Below are 16,957 nucleotides of genomic sequence, written 5' to 3'. Positions count from 1 at the left end.
ATTGCATCGAAACCGAGTTAAGTTTGTACGTAATATAGTTATCATTTCATGTATAAAATATCGTATGCACGTGCCCATTGACGACGCATGGTGAAGACCGAAATGCTAACTGTTTTGATGAATTCTAGTCTAACGTGAACATCCTGACTACGCTGCAGATACAGCACCAACAACACACACTGCTGCTGTGCATTGACACTGACAGCTGTTGAATGTTGATCTGCCAGTGTAGGTTGGATGGATGGATGGATGGATGGATGGATGGATGGATTAATTTCTAGATGAAAGAGAGGATGGATAGATAGATAGATAGATAGATAGATAGATAGTTAGATTGCAAGATAGATGGATAGATAGATTGATAGGTAGGGTAGCATATAGGCAGATCGATGAGAGAAGGTTGGAGGATAGATAGATTGATAAATAATTTGATTGCTCCATAGATAAATAGATGATAGAATCTCAGATAAATGTGAGAAGGTTATATAGATACATGGTTAGATAGATAGATAGATAGATAGATAGATAGATAGGATGAGCCTGGAGTAGTTCAATGGAGTGGGTAGAGAGTTGGTTGGTTAAGTTGTTGAGAGTGGTAGTTGGTTGGTTATGTGGTTGAGAGTTCTAGTTGGTTGGTTAAGTTGTTGAGAGTGGTAGTTGGTTGGTTAAGTTGTTGAGAGTGGTAGTTGGTTGGTTATGTGGTTGAGAGTTCTAGTTGGTTGGTTAAGTTGTTGAGAGTGGTAGTTGGTTGGTTATGTGGTTGAGAGTTCTAGTTGGTTGGTTAAGTTGTTGAGAGTGGTAGTTGGTTGGTTAAGTGGTAGAGAGCATTGTCTTACGTCATGTATCGTCATTCTAGTGTGATGCTGCTTCACCTGTACTACCCGTCTTATAAATTGTGTAACGATCTTGATTTTTAAATATGTTCTGCATCCACGGAAATAGAGTGCCATCACATCAGAAAATATATCCACCCCATTGCTCTCAGTGGCATTACAACCTACTTAGCAAACTATCAAAACTCAATTAAAACTGTTTGCTTTTAAAGAAACTGGCTACTTTTAGAAGTATTATAGGCACTGTTGTATACAAAGAAGTATGATGAGCACCCGTTTTGTTTCTTATGAAATGTGACTGGCTATATCAGCTGGTTAGCTGATCAATCTATGCTAGTTTTCCTCATTGCCAAACATATTAAATATTGCACACTCAACTTCAAAACTCCTTTGCTCGTCATACAATCATGTAATTAAGATATTCGCTGGAAAGAAACGTAAAAATCACTTATGGAATGATTGTTTTGTTGAATAGTCATGACTGGTTTGAGACAGAAACGTTTGTCTGTCCCACTGTAACCATGGTAATGTTTTTGACAGCGCATATTTTGGCAAGGATACTTTTTAACCTTCTCATAATTGCTTGCGAGTTATCAGACAGATCAGTGTGGATGGAGTCGCGTTATCGTAAGACAATGGGGTTGAGAGTGGTTTCAGTGGGGTAGAACTGGTAGCCAAGACAGTTCATTGTTGTGTTCTGCTGGTCTCCTGTTGTTTTTATTCAAGAGTTCTGAACGTTCCAGAGCAGTTGGAGCTCACAGAATGTTGGCGTAAATCAACATTCCACCGTGTTAAAAGATAGTTTTAAAGAGTTTTTGAGTTACGAAAAGCTAAATTGTATGTATCGAGTTAGAACTCTCTACTCGTTGTAAAGTTGGATTGGTGTGAATAGCTTAAATGTTGTAGGAGTAGCGTTGCAAAAATTTGGAAGAATTGGAACTAGAAAAATAAGTTCCTGAAGAAACTTTGTGGGCTTGCAAAGACTGATTTTGGTAGTTCATAAAGTTGTTTGAAAATCATTTGCACACCTTAGCTTGCTCCAGGCTGAAACAAATATTCAATGAGTTTGGAGACCGAAACCTGGCCATCCTGTTTTTGTGGTTAACTTGTGGTTTGCACTTTGCTGTGCAAGTCTTCTCGGGCTCAACACCACGCTTTGTGACTGGATCCTGAGCTTCCTGACGGGCAGACCCCAGGCAGTGCGGATAGGAGGCGCCACATCATCCACCCTGACTCTCAACACCGGCGCACCCCAGGGCTGCGTGCTCAGCCCTCTCCTCTACTCCCTGTTCACACATGACTGCGTGGCCACACACAGCTCCAACACCATCATCAAGTTTGCTGACGACACGACCGTCATCGGCCTGATCACCGACGGCGACGAGACGGCGTACAGAGAGGAGGTGAGAGCCCTGACATCTTGGTGCCAGGACAACAACCTCCAGCTCAACCTCAGCAAAACTAAGGAGCTGATTGTGGACTACAGGAAGCGGCAGGGAGCCGGGCACGCCCCTATCACCATCAACGGGACGGCAGTAGAGAGAGTCAGCAGCTTCAAGTTCCTCGGGGTCCACATCTGCGAGGACCTGACCTGGACTCACCACACCGACGTCATCACAAAGATGGCAAGACAGCGGCTCTTCTTCCTCCGCAGGCTGCGGAGGTTCAACATGGACTCCAGGATACTCTGCAACTTTTACAGGTGCACCATAGAGAGTATCCTGACTGGCTGCATCACCGCCTGGTACGGCAGTTGCTCCGCCCTCAACCGTAAGACATTACAGAGGGTGGTGAAAGCTGCCCAGCACATTACCAGGACGGAGCTGCCATCCATGGAGGACCTCTACACTCAGCGCTGCAGGAAGAAGACTAACCGGATTATTAAAGACCCTCATCACCCCAGCAACAAACTGTTTCAGCTGCTCCCGTCTGGCAGACGCTACCGCAGCATCCGGTCTCACACCACCAGACTCAGGGACAGTTTCATCCCACAGGCAATAAGACTGTTGAACTCCTGAGCTACTTAGCTCACCACAATGACACTTTTTAACTATGCCACTTTATAACATGCCACTTTATAAAATGCCACTTTATACCAGTCGACATCTGGATAAAAACGTCTGTTTACATTTCACTTCTTACATTTTACATTTACATTTATTTAGTTTTGTATTTAGGTAACTATTGTTATTGTTGTTGTTTCTTTTTCTTTTTATTATTTACACTTCTTATTGCACTGTTGGAGGAGCCCAAGACTTAAGAATTTCATTGCCAGCGACTGCTCTGTAATTGTTGTGCATATGACAATAAAACCATCTTGAATCTTGAATCTTGAATCTTCTGCGGACGGTAGTCTCTGACACATTCACACCACGGCTCATAATGGCTTCCCTGACTTTCATTGATGTCTCTTTGGTCCTCATGTTGACAGACACCAATAGCAGACCCCAAAGGCAAATGCAAAGCCTAGAATCAATACTAGACATTGAGAGCACTCTTATGACTGCACAAATAATGTTTGTGCATTGACGGAACAGACCTGACAAACCAGAGACACCTCATAGTAATTGTAAAAAATCCAAACTTTTGGAGTGTAGAGCCAAAAGTTACTGTTACTTACGCAGGGGAGTATAGATAAGTAGATAGATGATAGATAAAAGTTGAAAAGGTTTAATAGGTACTAATAATAAATTAGTCGAAGAACTATAGTGGGACTTGCTGAAGCAAGCTCACTAATAATGTGAAAAACGTGTTGGCCGTTTGTGCCGCAGGACACACTGCGCAAGTCAGAAACTACTTCATTCAGATCATGTTAGGACATATAAACAGGCCACTTGAATTTGCGATCATACAGTTCTTGAACGTAATGTTCGTTCAGAATGAATTCATTCTGAAAGGCCAAATATTGTGCATGGAAATGTAATCATTGATGCAATCATGTGTTTGTCATCTCTCCAGACCCCCCGCAGTTCACCGTCTGTAATTGAGGTCCTGGGCTACTGCAGCCCATGAACAATGCAGTCAAGTTATGTACTTGCTCAAAGCTTCATATTCTATGAAAATGGCACTACTTTAAAAGGGGTAATCTGTAATAGGTACATCAGTTTTTTACTTTTAGATTAATGATAGTGTTTGTTTACAATTGCATTGTTTACAAACAATGGAGTAAAATTCTCTCTTCAAAACATGGTTAAAACTATAATTTTGATCTCATGGATAGTCAGTCCTTGTATCCATGTCTCTGTCTATTACATTTCTCCAGCCCCATCCCTTACCAAAAAAGTGGCCGCTTTGTTGTTGTTGCTGCTTTGATTAAGGTAGACAGTTATTCGACAGTAATTGTTATTTAAAAGCCATCTTCATCATAAGAAAGGGGTACATTTCATTATTTTAAATGCGTGTAGGCTACAATCATGCTCACTTTCTCTGAGTTCGATTAGGAAAGACTTCCGTTGTGAAGCTTTCATCCCCAGTGTCGATGCCCGAGACTAGAGTTCAAAGTTACCGAGAGGTAACATCCCTCTCTGGAGGTACACTCGGTTTCAAAACCTCCTTGTGGCTACTTATGAAGATGCTAGATAGTCCAAAAAATAGCAAAGACATACGTTCGAATTCATGCTTGACAGAACCACCGTATCAAGCGAGGTTCGGCGAGGCAACGAGGACTGGGTGTAGCCAGGCCGAAGACGTCTAGCTAGCTAATTGTTTGTGTTGTGGGCTTCAACTGGAGGCAGAAGTGTTCAATCCCTGCGGATTACCCAAACGTCGAAAAAAAGTGCAACTCATGGCCTCGGAAGAGCTGTATGAGGTACGAAGGCTGCCCAAGATAAACTAAATCACATCGAACTAAGCGCGAGTGCCTTTTCCTCTTCGCTTACCGTATATTTGGAGTTTTTTAAACAGAAAGCTAGCTAGCTATTTGCTTTAGCCAGCTAATTTAGCCGCATCATGTTTAGCTGCATATTTTGCCTTGTACATGGCTTTGTTGTTCGCCAGCTAGTGGAGTCCGAGTAAACCCCACAGCCCAGAAAAACAACGCCGCTTTTCAGTTTTGCTTGTAATCCTGATATATTCTTCCTCGTTGACAATTTAGTGCTTAAACCCAAATAATATTCAATGCTTTAGCGAAAGACCTGTTCTGGAATCAACTGTTAGACGCGTTCAATTTATGTCGCCTGGTGCACCGAGTGGTCGGAATATGAGTTGTATCGACCATTCCATCTGCCCCGGTGCGAACCCCTCCCGTCCGCTACAATCGGTGAGCTAAATTGAACGCACCTGTTGGTTCTCGCTAACATGTCTGAGGCTAAAACTCCGAATATTGGTACATAATCATTTCCCGAAACAAACGCGTTTCCTTTCTTAGTCACTTGGCTAATGGTCAGGGGTGTACGAACGATTCTTGCGCTGAAAACAACACAGGACAAACATAGTTGTAGCTACACGGTAAGTGTTTTGTGATACATTATGGAACTTTTGTCGCTAATTCTTGACATAACACTTTGGGCTTTGAGTGTTGACTGTATGGTTCATGATCTAACGTGAATTGTTTTCTTATCTCATTCGACCACACACTCCATAGTTGGATGAACAGACTTTAGACCTCATGGTGCGTTCATGACAAGTCGGAACCTCAGGGTTAAAATTAACGTAAATTATTTGCAAATGCTTCCTATTGGTTGATCCTGATACTCAAAGTGGGAAACTCATGGTATCATCTTTGTACAACAAGTTTCCAAGTCTGCTGTAGATGAACAAACCTTTGCTAAATAAGCTTTTGCTCATGAGTGTGGGGAGGTGTTCTCCTGTTTGCCCAATCAGATAATTTCTTGACTATTTTGGTCTATTTGGGGGACCCACCTAGTCAAAGAGCTCCTCCAGTGGCTGAAAGTTCCATGTAGTAACTGTAAGAATGGGCATTTTTAAAAAATTATTATTATTGTTATTATTGAGTGATATTTGAAATACACGTTTGAATTGGCTTGAAAGAATGGTGGGGTTCTATCTACTTGACTACCACAATGAAAACAACAGTAGAGATATGTTCCATTCTTATACATTTTGAAGGAATTGTACCTTTTGGCCGTAGCCACTGATTATATACAAATATATAATATATATATATACAAGTATATGAATACAGTACGTGTTAATAATTGGAATGTCACACGCGGCCCTACCGATTGATTTAAGTCATTGTCCAAAATTGTGCCTCTTCATTTGTAGCAAACTATGATGCATGATATGACTAAAAAATATTTACATTGATCAGAATGAGTCAGACAGAGAGAGAAACAATACATACTGTAGTAAAAAACAATAAATCAAGCATGATGAGTCCCAGGTGGGTATGTGGCTATGGGGAGGGAGGGAGGGAGGGAGGAGGGGGGGGAATAGGGTGTGGTAGTAGCTCAGTGGTGTAGCGGTGCAGGTGGACAGCACCCTGGTGCTGAAATACCTCCAATGCAAAACACACACACACACACAACAACAACTAACGTCAACAAAAAAAGCCACAACGGGCTGGTAATGCAACACCATTTCCATCCAGTGACATGAACATAGGGTTCTTGCATGTTTTCTTGAATTGTGCATTTTTGGTTACATGATTCGTTACCACTTGGTGTTGAACTCTCCCTAGGTTGAGAGAATCGTGGATAAACGGAAGAATAAGAAGGGAAAGATTGAGTACCTGGTGCGCTGGAGGGGATACAGCTGTGAGGGGGACACCTGGGAGCGCGAGGCACACCTCTCCAACTGTATGGAGCTCATCCACGAGTTCAACCGCCAACCAAGCGAACGGCAGAGAGACGGCACTTTCTTACGGTCCACACGCAGCTCCCCCACCGCAACCCACAGTCAGGGCTCCAGCAACAACGCCCGCAAGCAGATCTGCCGGCCACAGCCGTACCGTGTCAGCAGCGGCAATGGCAGCAGTCACACAGGGAGCCACAGCATAGTAATTCCCGGGAATGCCTTTTCACCCACCACAGCAGCCACAGCTGGTTCCAAACGGCAGCAGCAGTTGCCACCACTTGACAGAAGTGACACGGACACTAAAATGGACCCGCAGCAGCTCATCACGAGCGAAGATTACCATCGCTCCACCTACAGCGCCATGTCCAGCACAGGCTTCACCGCCGCTCCGGTTGGCACCGCACGACGGAGCATGGATCTGGCCAAGTCCGGGATCAAAATCCTGGTGCCCAAGAGTCCAATGAACAGCCGGGCCAACTCTGAGGAGTCCCCGAGCGAGGCGGCCCACAGTCTGGAGCAGGGGGGTCAGGAGCCAGACTCTGTGCCCCCGGAGGTGGCCTTGCTAGAGAAGCCTCTGGGGGTGCTGCTGGGGCCAGGAGAAGAAAGGGCACGAATGGGGACCCGCCCTAGGACTCAGGCTCAAATCCCATTATCTCTTCCACAAGTCCCTATAACACCAGCAGCGATACGGACCCTCAACGGCAAAGGTAAAAGACTGAAAGAACTGTGTCTTTATCGTAATGGGATTATTGAACTCTGATCTTGTTTGTAACTTCAAATATTCATGTCAAATAATATCAATATTACATTTACATTTATGGCATTTAGCAGATGCCTTTATCCAAAGCGACTTACAACAAATACATTTGTCTTAGTAAGTGAATCATCTATCCATCAGTCATCATAAGAAAAGGTAATCTATGCTAGGACCAGGGGCTATTGGCAGTCACAATGCTAGCAGAAAGGGCAGCACCCAAGCATTACCCAACCCATCCACCCCCCTCCCCAAGCAGCACCCAAGCATTACCCGACCCAAAGAAGAGCTGACTTCCAAAGGAGTAAAATTATACGTTGTGCTAGCAAGGATGCAAAAGCAATGATGTCTGCTTATTTGGAGTCTAGCTATTAAGTTGAAAAGGCAGGTCTGTCTGCTGGAGCTGCAGTGCTGCTTTATTGATTGGAAAGTACTCACTTTTCTGTAGATTTAGCTTGTATGCAGCGAAAGAGCCAACGTTTTTTTAAAATAGACAGAATAGTGGGTATACCAGCTGCAGGGTGACTCACATGAAGTAATACATCATCTGTATATAATGACAGCCTATGTTCCACTCCTTTCCGAGTTACACCTTGAAAAAATGGGGATCTTTTTTTTTTTTTTTTTTCCCAGGAGAGAAACTTGCACAGGGGGGGTAATATGAGAGCTAACTTTCCATGCAGTGTAGGAATCCAAATATGGAAAAATGTTTTAATCTAAAATTGCTTATTTTAGCTATTTACCCATTTCTGGCCACCTTCAGTGTATACAGACAGTAGCATCCTCCTGATTCTCTATTGGCTCTTGTTCGAGAATTTAGGAATATTTCACATTCCTGAAAATATGTGTCCTCATTCAGGCATTCTTAACTCCACACCAGATTAAGTTCTTCATTTCTCTCTGGAATTTGTGCTGATTTCATGACACATCGTTTAGCCAATATGTACCAAAGATTTAATACCTGGTTATTTTCTGTCTTTATAAAATGTGTCGTCATCTGCATGCGAGTTCCTTAACATGTTTTTTATTAATGTGTTCTATGAACCAGGTACATCAACACTCAGGGAGGCCCTGGCAGCCAATGGGGTGGCCAGCCTACAGGGTGCGGTGGCAGGAGGCAACAGTGCTTCCGGCGTGTCAGGGAAACGACGCTTTGAGGACCGCTCAGCCTTCGACAAGCGGCTTCGGTTCAGCGTCCGGCAGACAGAGAGCGCCTATCGCTACAGGGACATTGTTGTCAAGAAGCAGGATGGCTTCACACACATCCTGCTCTCCACCAAGTCCTCTGAGAACAACTCGCTCAATCCTGATGTGAGTCATTAGTCTGTCTTTTAGGGCTGTCAAAAAAAAGAAATACTGTTAAAGAGGAGCTGATGCAAAGAAAACTACTTTTCCTGTTGAAACCCGCCTATGTAGTAGTCATATATCCTATGTCCCATATCATATATCCTCTATCTTACCATTGAAGGCAGGGTTTTGGATGGTACATCAAATCACACACCTCTAAGAAACAAATTCTCAGTTGCATTTTTGGAAAATGAGGAGGAAAATCAAGATGAAATCAGCCACTGCAGCAGTCTCTCTTTTAAATCTTTTTAAACATAATTCATAGCATTTCCTTATCTTCACCCTTGCAAACACTGAATTAGTAGTAGTAGTAGTATTGATATTTGATCCCTATAGTGATCCCTATTGATATTTCAGCCATAACTAGTTTTGAGTGCTCTTTGGACAAAACAAATCAAATTTGTTAGTACATTACTACTCAGTAGCAAGCTGAGTTTCACCTATTTTCCGAGCTAAACACACTATGTGGTTGGACCAATCAGTCGCCTTTAAAGGTATTTTCACATACAGTATAGTCCCTTTTTTTAAAGTCAAACTCAGTCCTCTTTAAGTGAACCAAGAGGAGAAAAAAACGGTAAAAGAACTGAGAAGAAATCATATTTTTGTATTCACACTGCCCTTCTGTTTGAATGATGACTCATTTTCCTCGCTGGTCCATTTTAACAGTGATGAGGTCTCAGTCCACTTTGCTTTCATATGGCAAGGACAGAGGCCCAAGGGAGTCGTGCCAGGATAGGACACAGTGTTTACAATGACAAGGACCGGGAGTGCTTTGCGCTCACATTGCACCCAAAAAAAACGAAAGTGAACTGAAGTGAACCGACCTCACATCACCTCCCGATATGGTCTCAGTTAGGTTCGCCTTAGAGGGGTCTGAGTTCATTTGAAGCATTCACATATGCATGAAACCGTTGACCAACCGAGTTAACAAAATTGGCTGAAAGGGACCAAGTGTGACAATACCCTTAGAGTGTCATGTCAATGAGCAAAACAACATCAGTACTGTTTACCGAATTCATTCTAGAATGGCAATATTATCAGATTCGTTGAGCGGATAGGCCTACATGAGCTGTTCACAAAACCGGAGCATGTTGACAGTTGGTGAGTGATTTTAGAATTTGACTGGTGAACCACTGCCCGTGTCCCATTAGCACCCTTCCCACGCATCTCCCTCTCGTCTGCTTCAGGTAATGAAAGAGATGCAGAGTGCCATGGCCACTGCAGCAGCTGACGACAGTAAGCTGGTCCTGCTGAGTGCGGTGGGCAGTGTCTTCTGCTTTGGCCTGGATTTCATCTACTTTATCAGACGGCTCACCGATGACAGGAAGAAGGAAAGCATCAAGATGGCAGAGACCATTAGGTACAGAGAGACGGAGAGCTCGTAGTTCATGTTTAGCTCATGGCTCGTCTTGAGCACAGCACAGGGAATTATTTAATGTTATGTATGTGAGTGTATTATTTAATGTTATGTATGTGAGTGTGTGCAAACCAATGCAAAGACTTGGCGTGAAGCAGCATACCTTGCCCTTTTGTAGCGTGTGTTGTGGCATCAAACCAATGTGTGAAGACTATAATGTTCTGCATATAGGTTTCTGACCACGTACTTTGGTGTTTTTGAAGCTATCAAACTTCAGACCCAGTGAAAACGACATGCAACTTACATGTACATGTTGCTTAGTTCAGTTCAATGGAAACTCTACATGTTTCTGTACCATAAGCATTGATAGCACATGTTCAAGAGGATAAACATCTGTTTTATGACTTTGTGATTATTAAATGCCCAACAGAAAAAGTAATGTTAGTTTGGCAAGTAGAAAGATAAAACACTGACACATAAGCTCCCTTGAACCAGTAGTTGTGCTGTTGGTCTGATTCATAAAGATAAAAGGTGATAAAAATGCTCAGTCCCTCATTCTGATCCCCAGGACATTTGTCAACACATTCATCCAATTCAAGAAGCCCATCGTCGTAGCCGTGAACGGGCCAGCAGTGGGCCTCGGGGCCTCAATCCTCCCGCTGTGTGACGTGGTCTGGGCCAATGAGAGAGCCTGGTTCCAGACACCCTACACCACCTACGGACAAACACCAGATGCCTGCTCCTCCCTCACCTTCCCTCGCATCATGGGTGTCGCCTCGGTGAGTTTCCGTGTCGTCATGCAGGGGAGGCTGCTGGAGGTAGAAATCGGAGGATGGGCTCATTGTAATGCATGGAATGAAATGAGGAATGGTATCAAACATTTGATACCATTCCACATTCCATTTCACGCATTACAATTAGCCTGTCCTCCGATTTCTTTCACCAGCAGCCTCCACTGGTGTCATGGCATTGCCTATGTAAGTAATTTGGACAGTGAAACATTTTTTTCTTCTTTTGGCTCTATATTCAGTCAGGTTTGATGAAATCAAACAATTAATTTGAGGTACTGATTGTCAGCTTATATTTTAGCATATATATATATTTTTTTTTACAAAAATCTGATTCAACATGGAAACAACAACAGAGTCTCCCCCTTCCCCCTATTTTAGGCCACCAAAAGTATTGGGACAGATTAATATAATGTCCAAGTGAAGCACAAATGTTTTGTGTTCGGTTGCATATCCTTTGCATGCAATAACTGCCTGAAGTCTGCAACCCGATGACCCCACTAGATACTGGGTATCTTCTCTAGTGATGCTCTGACAGGCCTGGACTGTAGCCGTCTTCAGTTTGTTATTTGTTTTGAGATCTTTTTGCCTGAAATCTCAGCTTTAGAAAATGAGTGTGTTCAATTGGATTTAAATCTGGAGATTGACCAATATAGCTGGAGCAGTAAATGTTCAGAGAAGTGGGACAATTATCAATTCCATCTTCAGTTATTACCAGTAGGCGAAAATAGACACTTATTTGATTATAACGGGCACAGCTGTTGCCAGGGATAATCCCTCATACCACCAGTACATCCTCTGCAAAATACATGGACGTAGGCCTCGTGTATATCGTCATCGCATTATGAAACTCATAATAATGTTGCATCCATCCATTGCCTCCACACTGTGCCAATTACCAATGAAATCATGCAACTGTGCATGTCTCCTTCTATCCCTCTCTCCTCCCCCGCTCCTCCCGCCTCTCTTCCCTTGGCTTGCTTCACTTACTTGTCTCCCCCCCCCGCCTTAATGATGTCTTCACCCAGGCCAGCGAGATGCTGCTGAGTGGGCGGAAGCTGACGGCCCAGGAGGCCTGTGCCAAAGGCCTGGTGTCCCAGGTGCTCTGGCCGGGGACTTTCACTCAGGAGGTGATGGTTCGCATTAGGGAGCTAGTCTCTTGTAATTCAGTTGTAAGTCATCCTTTTCCTTTTGATTTTGACGTTTTTCAATAATTTGTGGCATCTCTTTCACAGTCACAGACCACCACCACCCCCCCCCCCCCACCCCCACCCCTCGTCCTCCTGATTTAGTCTTTTGTTCTCTCGCCTTTGTCTCATCAAATCCATACACAAACACCCCCCCCCCCCCCCCCCTCCACATGCACACAGACATATACTCATGCATTCTCCACTCCACACCACACCATATCTAACGACAGAGTCCACTTGAATTGTTATCTCTTCAATCTTAACATATATGCTTTTATCATTAAATCGAGTTGAGACAAAATATCTGTCTCTTGATGTACAATTGCTTTGTCTATTTTAAATGAAAGTTACCTCTGCTGCATCTGCCATTGCAGTCATTGTAAATAACAGGTGAACTGTCATATCCCACATTTATAGGATACTGAAAGTAAATGGCATGCCGTAGATGGGCACATATTGTGTGAATTTGCTTGGTTTTGGGAAACATCCCCCCACCAGCGATACCCTTCATCAGACTACAATGGAAATGCTAGGGGGCAGTTAAGCCACCGTGAACAAAGGCTCCAAAAACACACAAATACAGTATGTCCTTTTTGAAACCGCAAAGCTCCCAGTATAGTGATGCAGGTCTTTACTGTAGATGCTGTCCATATGAAATTGTGGCTATCCAAACTTTGAAAAAGTGCAAATTATGAAGTCATTACTCAAATCTGGAGCCATTGTTCACTTGCTTATTGGCCCTAGCACTGCCTTTTGTCCTTTTTTAAATGTATAAAAACAATTGTTATGCTGATTATTTTCCTTCTTTCTTTTGCCTTTCCCTTCTCTTTTGTTTCACCTTGGGGGTGGGGGGGGGGACCTCTGCTTGTTGCACCGTAGGTCCTGCGAGAGTCCAAAGCACTGGTGCGGAACACAAACCGGGCCGCCCTGGAGCAAGTAAACGAGCGGGAGTGTGAGGCGTTGAAGAGGGTGTGGGGTTCCTCACAGGGGACGGACTCCATCCTCAAATACCTACAGAAGAAGATTGACGAGTTTTAATGTTTGCATATTCCCTTCCATCCTTGCAGCGGAAGATAGACACAACCCAAACTCTGAAGTTAAGATATGCAGCCATGCTACCTGTGTGTGTTTATGGACTTGGTTGAGTGTGTGTGTGCACACGTGTGCATTGAAGAGGAAGGGGGGTCCTTTAAATCTCCCCTTCCAAGCAACCTTATGCTCACCGTTTTACCCCGTCACCTTGGCCTTTTTATAAGACAATTCCTCAATGCTCCATAACAGGTTTGATAGAAAGTGGCCTAAATTCAAAAGGATGAAGGGGATTGGGAAGACATTGATGATTCCACATGAAGTGTCTTACATGGCTTGGGATAGATTTAGGGTAGATGTTGTATCAACATGAATCAGCATTTATTTATGACACAACGAAAGTGCACAGTGAAAACTACAACAAAACCAAGTGACTTCCAGTGTGGAGCATGCAATAAGATGTTTCGGGGTTTTTTCACCACATTGAACCTGACCAGTGGATTCGGGACTTATTGGATTCTCCATATTGGCTTACTTTCTTTGGACTCTTGAAAGACTTTCCATTCATAAGACAAATTGCAATGTTTGTTTAACTGGACAGCTTAAATATAACAGAATACAACATGATAACTTAAACAGTTCTTGTTTGTTTCATAGTACTTTTGGGTGGGTGCTACACATTGGTAGTGGTCATCAATGTAAAGCGATTTGAGCGTCTGAAAAAGTGCTACATACAAAAAGTCAAATCCAATTGATTGATTATACATTTTGGTTCAACTGATATTTGTTGGAGATAATTCACCCAGGCAGTGGTTCTTCATCTTTTGGCTATACAGTAATTCTTACCAAATATTTTCTATGGAAAATGTTTTTGTTCTAAATTAACAGAAGCACATTAACAGTATAACTTAACTAAACCTGCTGCAACACTCCTGCATTGTTCCTTCCATGAAATCTACATTAAAGGTTTAGTTCACTCTAAAATCAAATGTCTGTGATCAACCAAATACCTTTTATCCAGTCAATACACTCAATATCCCAGTTATTTAACAAGTTGCACTTCCACATTTTCCAGTACAATGGAAGTGAATGGGGTCCACCAGATGGCCTTTGGGTGGACCCCGTTCACTTCCATTATATTGGAAAATGTGCAACCTGCTAAATAACTGGGATACCGACACAAAGTGGTGTATGGACGGGAGTGAATGTGACATTTTGGTGATTTCAGTGACCTATGACCTATGCCCTTTAAAGAGACAATTGAAAGACTCTTGGTGCAAAGTTTATGCATGCAGATATGTCAGTGCCTTTCCTTTAATCCTGTGTCACTTATTATTTCACATTTGTGTTCAGAACCGACCCAATATTCATTGAGAACAGGCTATGTACAGTGGAATTGGCATGATGAAGTTTATGAAAGCACAATGTTTTACGTCACATGTTCAATAAACATCAGATCTTCAGAGAGAAAAATCAGTATTGAATAGTTGAGCATTCCTGTCACAATATGTCCAATACTAAGAAAATCTACATTGATTTGGAGTTACGCAGCATCTTCAACACTCTATGTACAACCCCCCTCCCCTTTTGCATTGGGCAATGGTTACCTTAAGATCATTGTCCATTACATTAAGATTTATCAAAAGTCCTGAAAACAGTTACAGCTTTGATTTTGTTGAGCAAAAAGTGTTGTAATTTCCACTTTTTTTTTCTGTCACGGAGTGACTTGTGGCCATTACTATCATTTGGCCATTTATCATTGTTTTTCATTGGATGAATAATCGCAGCAGAGCTCTTAATATGTAACAGTTACAAAATATTAACCAATATCTGGCATTGTTTTAATAGGGACTACTGTTATCCCTGTCTCTCCATCTGAAGAGTGACATTTGTAATTATTTATATTGTGCAAAAAAATATATGACATATTTAAATATTTAAGGCAGAAATGGGTTGGACAAAGTAGTGTTTTGAATTGTTTTAAAGCTATGTTTAATAATGTTTTAGTGGCTCATGGTTTGTATCACAACTGTTTTTCTAAATGTGAAGTAACGTGATGAGATGGATTGGATTAGTCTACTCATGGATAGATTGCTTCTGGCTCCAATGTCTCCTCCATTGGAGCAGTCTGTCTTTTCACTATCCTCCTTGTCAGAATTCAGTTTTAACTGCTGTCACATCAACGATAACTTACTAAAACATCAGCAACAAGGGACAGATTTGTTTTCACCTGTCATTTTCAATATGCTAGAGAATATAAGGAGTAAAAAGCTTGTTAAAGATTAATAAGTGTTTCTGAAGACCGTTTCATGCTTTTACATTAGATTTTAGTCGTTTTCTACCAAGTGAAGGGGGTTGTTTGTCACCCAATTTCCATAAACTGTTGATATTTCTTACATGACCTACAGTATAGACCGGTAGTGCTACTATGAGCCTTTCATTACGTTGCTTCAGCCACTACAGGCTATGTCATAAAGCCCCTCATTACTGACATAGGTTCAAATTGTTGTATATGAAGGCATAGCCAAACTGATTCAGGGAAGTGAAACAGGCGCCTGCACTCAAATTTGGTTGAATTATTTCAAGGAGAGGAAGCACTGTTATGCTTGCTCCATCCTTTCTACAGTATCCAGCAGAGGAGGATGCATTACATTGTGCATTACAGTGACCCTGTCTTCCAATTTGTACCACCACTGATACCCAGGGGAAATAGTCATGGAGAAAACCCTTCGTTAGTGAATAGAACATGACTAGATGTGTGTGTGGGAGGGGGGGGATATCACTTCTATTGTACTTCAGTAAAATATTATTTTCTTAATTGGAAACTAAGGCACTGGATGAGTACTTTAATCCTCTGACCCACATTTTCCAAAATTTTCAGCTGAAGAACTGTATGTGTTTGTGTGTGAACTGCCTTAAGACTGAAATCCTGGTACAATATTTTTGCATCATTGGGACCTATTATTTTGTAGTTGAACTGATATAAATACTGTACAATCTGTAAAGTTTTTTTGTTTTTTTTATAAATGACTTAAATACTCCTCTGTGAAATAAACTGGCTTAACCTGTTGAAGGAAAATGTTGGTGTGTTGATATTGTGTGGAGCCTATTTTAATTTATAAAATAATTCCTTGAATTGACAGGCTATGTTTACACTTGGATTGGATTTGCTGCAATGGTTGTGGAAACAGATTACACTACAGTTGAGAATTATGTACACAATGTGTTGAGATGTTCCTGTGGGTCCTCAATACTCAATTACAGCAGTGAACTCTTCTCAGGCTAACATCACGATTAACCAACTGGCTATGCCAATCTAGTGGACTCAAAGTGAGCCTCACCTGTGATTAGCAAACGACAATCTTACACCACCTCGAAGACATGAAGTGTTTTCTTGCATACAGTATCTGTTGTCACACAACCATTGTGAAAAAATGTGTAGTGCCACTGTTGCTCAATGCTTGAGTGGATGTAGCCATAGAATGAGATTAGATTCCAATCCCAATGTTGGAGTCTGTTGTCAAACAAAACAAAGTGAGCATGGCGCAGGCTGCTCAGGTAAATGAACTGTGATTACATGGGGAGCATCATGTAGTCAACTTCCTTCATCTTCTGTGATTTGAGTGGGTTCACTTGTGTAGTATCAACTCAGCTGCAGTGTCTCAGCTTAGTCATTTATTGGCAACACTAGATGGCATCATGCACCTGAAAGCCATTTATAGATAAACCTATTGAAGAAGAATGCATTGATCCAATTGGCAGATGCCGTCCCAACACCTTAGTTGACTACATGGCTCCCCGCATGCAATGAATGGGAAAGATAGCAGGTGCTTACTCTACGCATCTCTATGATCCACCCATCCACCTCTCATCCTCATTCTCCCCCACCCCCATCTAAGAAA

General features: G+C 42.3%; 1 protein-coding gene across 2 annotated transcripts; it reads left to right on the top strand.

The window, feature by feature from the left end:
* Window positions 1–4,332: 4,332 nt before the first annotated feature.
* Window positions 4,333–16,115, top strand: cdyl (chromodomain protein, Y-like). 2 transcript variants are annotated; one of them, XM_083671539.1, is made up of 7 exons: window positions 4,333–4,641; window positions 6,475–7,297; window positions 8,393–8,655; window positions 9,879–10,051; window positions 10,617–10,827; window positions 11,865–11,966; window positions 12,906–16,115. In XM_083671539.1, exons 1-7 carry the CDS (start codon window positions 4,618–4,620, stop codon window positions 13,062–13,064), a joined length of 1,755 nt encoding a protein of 584 aa, XP_083527665.1. In that variant the 5' UTR covers window positions 4,333–4,617; the 3' UTR covers window positions 13,065–16,115. The 2 variants fall into 2 exon arrangements, with proteins under 2 accessions (XP_083527665.1, XP_083527664.1); XM_083671538.1 differs by having other exon boundaries at window positions 11,865–12,008.
* The last annotated feature ends 842 nt before the right edge of the window (window positions 16,116–16,957 follow it).

Source organism: Argentina silus (assembly GCF_951799395.1).
Source record: "Argentina silus genome assembly, chromosome: 1".
NCBI lineage: Eukaryota > Metazoa > Chordata > Actinopteri > Argentiniformes > Argentinidae > Argentina > Argentina silus.
The sequence above is the reverse complement of the archived record's forward strand: the minus strand, read 5'-3'. Positions and strand labels throughout refer to the sequence as shown.

Bases quoted from the DNA above. Each gene is read 5' to 3' on its own strand.
- cdyl (XM_083671538.1), top strand. From the start codon at position 4,618: ATGGCCTCGGAAGAGCTGTATGAG. The intron at 7,298-8,392 runs GTAAAAGACTGA...TCTATGAACCAG, and splicing joins ACGGACCCTCAACGGCAAAG to GTACATCAACACTCAGGGAG. The intron at 8,656-9,878 runs GTGAGTCATTAG...CGTCTGCTTCAG, and splicing joins ACAACTCGCTCAATCCTGAT to GTAATGAAAGAGATGCAGAG.